This window comes from Micropterus salmoides, unplaced genomic scaffold (assembly GCF_014851395.1).
Source record: "Micropterus salmoides isolate LMB-PRFRI ecotype aquatic unplaced genomic scaffold, ASM1485139v1 Ms_hic_scaffold_12, whole genome shotgun sequence".
Classification (NCBI taxonomy): Eukaryota; Metazoa; Chordata; class Actinopteri; order Centrarchiformes; family Centrarchidae; genus Micropterus; species Micropterus salmoides.
In genome coordinates, this window is record NW_024040263.1 from 4702155 (window position 1) to 4710649 (window position 8495).

The window sequence follows — 8495 nt, forward strand, 5'->3', positions numbered from 1 at the left end:
GAAAACTCCTATAAAGTGCATCTTTTCACAAACATAGGAAACAATTCTGACTGAACAGAAGCACACACATGTGCAGACACTTCACACAAACTCAACACTTTTAGTTGTTATATTTATTTCTTTTTATTAATATTTAATACTTCGTGGCTTGAAACTGACCACAGTCACAGAAGCACTACTGGACTGGACATGACCAAACTGACCTCTTAGTGAGCTCAAAACAACAACAACCCCACCTAAAAAGTCATATAAACTACTGCAGGTTTGTGCGTGTATGTAGAAAGATGGGATAGATGCACCTGCTGGTCTCTTCTTTGTACACACCATACACTGTATAAAACATGGACGTCTGTGACAACACCCATAGGTTTCTGAAGGGCAGTCAAGCTCAGTGTGGGCGGCTCCGCCATCTTAGCAAAAGTGGGCAAAGAGTTGGAGCTGAGGCGGGCCCGAATGATGGCTGGTTGCTAAAGCTAATGGCTTCGATGAACTGCAGTTTTTGGCACTTCCGTGTTGGCTTTGTTTTTAAGTCCCGGAGGTTGCCAATTGGTAAACACACAACACTTGTCAGAAACACACAAATGACTATTTTCCATTAGGAGATTCTGGCGGCTTCTCTATAGCTGCCACTTCTTCTGCTGTGAAAAGAAAACACTTAGGACTGATAGAGGGTTAGCATCAACCTGACACACACACACACACACAGACGCAAACACACATACACCTGCCAGCAATACATACTGTAGCTAGTCTGCAGTCCTGTCAGGCTAAAATCTCTTTCACATATCAGGTCTGCACACAGCCAGGTAGACACACACAAACTCTGTCCCTCTCAAACACACAGGTACATGTACAGCCACACACAGCGCAAAGTGTCAGGTGGCTGTGGAAGTGTGGTGATTTGTACCTCCTGACAGACAGGAAATAAGGGAGTCGACCAGGGACCTCACTTCCTCTCAGACCTGACTAACCTGACGTCTATCACACACTCCCACACACACACACATTCACAGTGTCTTCTCCTCCACCGTTTGCTCTCCTTCTCTTATACATAATGCACGCGCATACACACACACATACGCAATCCATCAGACAGCCAAAGTCTCTCCTGAGGCCTCCAAAATTCTAACTACTTGAATGTGGGATTAAATTTGTGTCCGTGGGCAAAGAAAGAACATAACTGTTTTGTAACAAGCAGTAAATTTACAGTTTAAAATACATCAAAATCGTCATCCTCTGGTTGCATGCTAAGGTAATGGAGCTTGCTACAATACTTCTGGTGACAAACAGCCCTGTAATACAAATTGCTTCACAACTGTTCTAAAAAATATTTTATATATTTTATAAGCTGCGAGCAAAGGTTGCCGCAAGAAAACGGTAGACCATCAGTGGAAGATAATGAACAATGTCAAAACAAACATAAGATTGTGAGCGTGAGAGAGGTGGAAAAGTCACGGTAAGGTTGTGCAGCGTGGACAATGATAATCAGTTAGACGAGGCTCCTAATTTACCCTCTCCTCATTACAACATGGTTAAGCAAATTTCCACGTCCGCTTTAACTGTTTGACACTGATGAGAGAGAAGGACTTTGTGTGTGTGTGTGTGTGTGTGTGTGTGTGTGTGTGTGTGTAAAACTACATGCTAGTCTATTTGATTTGGGTTTTAACGTCACGCTCAGAACTCTCTCAGTCCACAGCCCACCGTCCGAATGTCCTACCAGTGACCTCAATTCACTTAAACATGCCCAGTGGTCCAATCAGCATCAAGCTCTGGCTTAGTTGAGCCAATGACATGTGTCATATCAAACATAATCACACTGATAGATCCACTAAGTGGGTCAGCATGGCGATGCAAGTCTTTGCTTGGCCTAGTTGAAACAGAAAAAAAAAAAAACATACTCCAAATGTATGGTAAAAAACTAAACTTTTGTAAGAGCCTTAAAAAATATGACCTGCAATTTATATTTTAGACTAGAAAGTAGTGCAATGGTTTAACAGCTGGGATGCCTGAGCCACATTTTAATGCAATTACCTTGGGCAAGGTTAGCAATAATGACGACCAGCAGTATTTTTTCATTACACTTTGGCTACTTATAGAGCATTATCATTATCCACATTAGCAACTGGGACAAAATCATTCACGTATTATAAACCTAATGGTCCATATCCCTGTTGCAACGTGAACCCTTCTGACTTTGAACATTTTCATGTTTTAATGTCACTCGAAGTATTACATGGTCCTCTGTGCTTTGGGTTTCTAAAAATGTTTAGAAATCGTGTTGAAAATCTCATGGCTGCCAAAGTGAAACAAGGCTGTTTTCAGAAAATCCTGAATAGTTGGCAAGGTTTTCATCTTACAACAATAACTTTAAAGGATAGTGAGACTGATTCACATTTTCAGCATGGATACAGACAGAGCCAATCTAGACTTTATATTCTGACTAGAGTCAAGGATGGGTCACATTTAGTGTGTTTCAAAATGTAAATCATATTCTGTACCACTAACAAACAGCTGTGGAGCAGAACCCATTCTGTGACAGGGAGGCAGTGGGGGTGCTGAGGGATAAGTTATGAATAAAGAAGGGAGGGTGGAGAGGTGAGCAGATGAGAGGTGGTGGATGGGGGGGGGGCAGTAAAATGCTGCCGTCACTTAAACTCTAAAATGAAAGATCGATGAGCTTATTTAAATGTGCTCCCAGAGACGAGAGCTGGCTCATATAAAGCCTCACATTTATGAGGAGGGGTGTGGGCATCGATTGACTGAGAGAAAGAGGGAGAGAGAGAGAAAGAGGGAGGGGGGATAGTGGGGGAGAGGCAGGGAGAGATCAGGAGGATCAACCCTGGCTCATGAATTTCATCCTTTTCCTTCTAAAATAAAACGTCCTAATAAATGCTGGGGATAGCGGGGTCGGAACCTGGAAAATCTACAGCCTTCGATTGGCCGCCTGGCACAGCTTATCAAATCAATAACCCCACCCCACCCCTCCTTCACCTCCACCAGCCCCATCCCGTATCTGTCTCACTAATTTCTAATTCCCCCCTACCCCCAGCACACACACACATGTATAAACACAACCCCCTGCCAGCCATCATGAGGGATAGACATTTTGAAGCAGGGCACCCCCCCCCACCACCCCAAGCCAAGACAGCTGGTAGGGGTTGGTGGGTCTGAAGGTGGGGAATGGGGTGTGTGGTAACTCGGGCACTGTTTCTGAGACCTTGACATTAGAGAGAGAGGACGGAAGGAGCTGACTCTGCATCCACACCGTCCCTCCTTCTCCCACATCCTCCTCAACACCTAGGAGGGAGGGAGGAAGAGGGAGAGTGTGACGACTGGGAAAAGAAGGGAGAGGAGAGCAACTTTTGACACACACACACACAGTGGTGTTGTCATACCGTCATCATCGATTGAACTGCAGGCACAGTTTTCTGAGTGACATGCACGGCGCGGCCGCCGCATTCCCTCTCCGACACCCTACCCCCTCCATTTTTTATTCTCACCTCCTTTTCCTGCCACTCCCCTCTCCCTCGACTGCTCCTTCTCACACCACCTCCTTCTTCTCTTTGCCACACTGCCTACTGAGTTTATTTCTTTCCTCATTCCTCCCCTACCTGTGCTCCCACTTTAACACTCACGCAGGCACTCTCCTGCACTTAAACAGCACACACTTTCTCCCGGCATTCACAAATAGCACACCCCCACCTCTAACACACACACACATATATATATATATATACGTATATGCACAGACATTCCTAAGACCCCTCCTCCACATAACCCCAAGTCTCAGCCTTACATTCTGCCCACCACGCCATCTGTGACCCAGAGAAAACCGTGAGCCGACACCAGTCTGACCTTTTCTGTGCTTTTGTTTTGCCACGCTGACATGATCCCATGAGGTACATTGCACACATACAAAGATACACACACACACATATCTCCAGTTTCTCTCTCACAACCTCTATCTCAAAACAAAAAATAAGCACATAAATGCATGTTCCATGGCAACACACAATTTCCACAAACCGCTCTGGTCAGGAATCAATATCTCATCATATGTGTCTTCTTCCCTGTTGCTGTTTTCAACAATTACTCCAGAAGTAATCCTCTACAGCCACAAGTCACACACTAATCTGGACACCTGCCAGCACAACAGGTTCAATGCTGGACTAATAGGAGGCAACTTAAATTAATACACTATATGCATATATGTATGTGTTTGTGCCAAATTAAGAGCTGTAGTTAAGCAGGTCATTGACTAAGAGGGGGATTATCAATGCTTGGAAACTGTAACACCCCCTCCCCATACACATCCTCAATACCTTAATCCTTCAATTATCATCCTACAATCTATGCAGCAGCATCACTATAACAATAACAATACTGTGTACAGTGGGTGCCTTATCTGTATCTGGCACACAAACAATCAAACTGATTTACAAAATAACATTGCTGCTGGCCTACTAAAAACACCCCCTCTTTATGCACCTCCTGCAGGGACACGTGAAAAATCCCAACTAACAGGCAAACTGCTATACTTGGTCTAATAAATCACATCCCTTGTTTCCAGTTAGTCATCATCTCACTTTTCCCCTGTTTACCGTGGTCCCAGTGACAAATGAGTCTGTCAGTGAGTGTTTTCAGACCATACATTTTGTTCAAAGCCGTTTAAACACCTTTAGCATGAATGAGTCTACATATAAATATGCTTAGTACATCGACATTTGAAACCAGGGATCCTGGGAGTAAAAGCTCTTACCTTGGCCGTGCAACATGTGGCAGCTGCTGCCAAGAAGGAGCAGGAGAAAAAGAGGATGACACCGGCTCCCACTCCGGGTCGTCCCTGTCCCCGTCATCTTCTGCCGGTTCCCTGCTGCTGGTCCCTCCACACGCTCCGGGGACCTCTCAGGGCAGCAAACTCCTGGTGTCATCATGCGGGAGAGAGGGGACCAACAGTGTCCGTGTCCGCTTATGCTATGCTGCTGCAGCTCTCTTTCGCTCTCTAAGCCCCGCACACGAATGGGAAGAAGTCCGTGCGGTGAGGAAACGGGCTTCAGCCCCGGCACCTCCGCGCTTTCCCGGCGAAGCGGAGCTCCGAGCTCCGGGAGTTCACCGCAGCCGCTACCGACAAGCTCCCCGCTCTCTGATTTCCCAGCTCCGGTCTGCAAAACTCTGCAGGCGGCGGGAGAACGAGAAGGGACGGTGGAGGGGGGTCGCCTTACCAACAAAAAACACTTTCCCTCACTAGTCTTCACGGTGTGATAGCACAGTAATCTCTATCTGCTGTGGCGGAGTCCGTGTGTTTCTGCGTCCTGCGATACCTCATTTTCATTTGGATTGATCCGAGCAAAGGAATTAATACATTTGAGTGTGTTTTTAGACTTATCGGCTTATTCCCGGCTATCAACCTCAAATCCGCGCTTGTTTTGATGTCTTCACCGGGGGATTTGCCCAGCGGATCATTTAGCTGTTCAGACACACAGTGGTCGTATTAACGGAGAAGCAATACATCACGTAAATTATCCATCCATGTAAAATCAATTCAGTAATTGATTCTGTGTATACCCCCTTGTTTTTGACCGCAAACAAACTGCACAGAGAAGTGTAGTGATGGAGAAGCGCGGGCTGCGGTGTGTTATCTGAAGTTAAGATATCCTAATTAACTGTTAACCCAAGTCGTCACGGGTCGAAATTATCCACCGCTCTCCCGGAATGGGACTCTTGTCTAGGATACCAGATAGGTTAACTTGCCCGTAATACCGCCGCGTTTCGGATTACACGGAAAAATGACACAACAGGTTAGCAGAAAACATGAACGCATTTACAAGTTTCTCAGCAGCAACCGAGAGTTTTTTCTTCCTTTTATACGAACACACAAACAGGCGAAGAGATGGCACAAGTCAAAAAGTACCAGTTGGTTTTAAGTGAAAGCCGTTACAGAAAGACGTTAATATTAACTCTCATTGCTGCGACACTGGAGCCTTTCGCTTCTTTATCCAGGCTTCAACGGTCCACCAAAACACTCCGCCCGGGTCTGTTACGTCTACTTCAGAAACGTTTTTATCGTTGTCCGTTCATACTCTGGTTTAGCATCAGTTTGTGGCGTTCGGGCTGCTTTCCTCTCTCTCTCCCTCTTCGTCCGGGGTCCCTGTTGAAGCTCGGGGAGCCGACTGAACCGATGCGTCTCCCTCAACTGAACACCTGCCACCCTCCTCGGCACAGACTTGGAAAGGGCGAGGGAGAGGGCTCTTGTTTAGCCTTATTCCAGTAGCTACTGCGTTTTCAGTCCTGTGTGATAGGAAACACTCAACATGTATTAGTCTGGATTTACTTTTCTCACTGATATAGGCTACCAATTGTCTTGCACAGCCACCCCGTTAATCGCTCCCTCTCGGTCTATCCCAAACTCAAAAACTTAACTTCCATTCACTATCATCCGTTGTTAGTGATTGGTCCAACCGATTGCTCCCGCCGTTCCTATTGGACAGTCCGAACCAAGGGGCGGGAAGCAAGGCCAGCAGTGAGAGCGTGGTGGACTGCGCCCCCAAACCTCCAAAAGCCTCACACGCGGAAACGTGGCTGAAAGACGTTTTTATGATTTGTTTCTCTTAAAATCAACCATTTATACGTATTAAGGGACTTCACATTATTAATTTTGTTATTTTATATTACTTAATAGAGAAATTTGTGTAAAAGCAGTTAGGTAGACAGAAGTAGGCTACAATGAGATGAATATAGCCTGGGGATTCTTTCACCTTGCTTACTTCAAAGAAATTTGACTATGTATTATATATATATTACTGAGGAGAAACTCTCTGAAGCACCACTGGTTGTCTAGCTACACACACAAGCACTTGCTTCATTACAAAATAACTGCCTGGAGCTATACCTTAGTATCAGTGATAACCTAGTTTCTTCCATGGTGAGGGTCATTAAATGGCACATTAATATTAAAGCCTACAACACAGTGACCTTATCTTTTATTGCCTCAATAAATACTCAGAGACAGACTTTCCATCCAGAGTGGCCAAATTGTCTCCCTACATCGTCTAGCTGTCCCCAACACACTCTCCTCAAGCACCTTCACCTCAGCTCATCCATTTGTCTTTCCATCCAGGCTCATTTGGCAATTGGCTTCCAACTTTCTGTTTCCAGTAAAGTGACTGTGATGCTACTTGGAGTTTCCATGAAAAGTTTCTGCTGTTCAGTCTGCAGCGCCTAACCTCAGAGGTTGTTCTGGATTCCATATTAAAAATACCTTATTGCCCATCTTCTGGTTCAAAATTGCTGTAGAAACAATAGCCAATTAAAATTAATAAGAAAAGCCTCAATAAATAAACTTAAGGAATGCAGATGCCTTATGAATGTATAATATGGACTTGTCAATCACCAGGTCCCATCAGCGCAGTGCATGATGGTATATAGGGCTTGGTTAGTGACCATCGGTTGTACACAACTTTTCAAAATGGACTATATAGGGTATAATAATTCTCACTATACATTCGGCAGCACTACAAAATGGCAAGCTCACTATATTGTCCACTATATAGTGGGTGATTTCAGACATGGCCATATGTCATCATCTTCTTCTTCTTCAAATCCCGCATTATTGTCTAATGAACTTTGACCTACACTGAAACCATGCCCCCTGAGCTACAGTCCACAGTCGGACCCTTCTCAGGCAGCAAGCTAACGTTAGCATGGATCTGCTGCTGTTTGCTTCTTAATGTTCAGTTTAGTTTTACTGTTGTTTTACCAATACTCAGGTATTAAGTTGTTTTACCAATACTCAGGTATTAAGCTTCTCCAACATCTCAGTCGCTGTTATGTGACCCACATAATATACAATAATGCAACATAACGCCGCAGGAAAACACCACAATCTCATTTATAATATTCAGTCTAGCTCACTAACTGTTTCGTCATCACCCAGTACGTTTAGCTGTGCTCCCATTCTTGAGCCTTTCTGGTGAAAGATAGACAAATAGTCATTGAAAAGCGACGGGCAAGCTAATGCTGATGTATCATGTTGGCTAAATGCAGTCAATGTAACGTTATTATGCAACCAGCATGGACTGGTACAAAATCAAACAGATAAAATTATTACTATAAAGTTGCAGAGGATGTTTACATGAGTTTCCAGCACGTTGTGTGAAGCTGTTTCCTGGTGACTGTCTATAGCCGCTTTCACACTGCTTTATTTTCTGGGAGTATTGTGCCAATATGCCGGCTTGCTGCGCTGTATGAAAGGTATGGAGCCAGAAAGTGGTGTCAGATTTGATCTGCCTCTGAGCCGGGAACATGTTTAGTAACAGAACCGGAACATGTCTGTATGAAAACGTAAAGCCAGCATGTTGGTGTTTCTATGTTTATTGCGGGATCTCTAGACCTATGTCATATAGTTGGTTGAGTTGTTATCCCAAATGTTTCCAACAATTTTCAAACTCAGAGAAATCTGTCATTTTAATCAAGGTAAAGGTACGTTTCATTTGGTC

The 8495-nt window shown here is 44.6% G+C and overlaps 1 protein-coding gene across 2 annotated transcripts in view; it reads right to left on the reverse strand.

Annotated features, from left to right (window-relative positions):
• The window catches only part of LOC119898741 (protein sidekick-1-like), a 240671-nt gene extending 234272 nt beyond the window's left edge, over positions 1 to 6399 (reverse strand). For both annotated transcript variants that reach the window (XM_038712948.1, XM_038712947.1), the window contains exon 1: positions 4760 to 6399. In XM_038712948.1, coding sequence (XP_038568876.1) covers positions 4760 to 4934 — 175 coding nt within the window. In that variant the 5' untranslated portion in view covers positions 4935 to 6399. The remainder of the gene's footprint in view (positions 1 to 4759) is intronic.
• Between the last annotated feature and the right edge of the window lie 2096 nt (positions 6400 to 8495).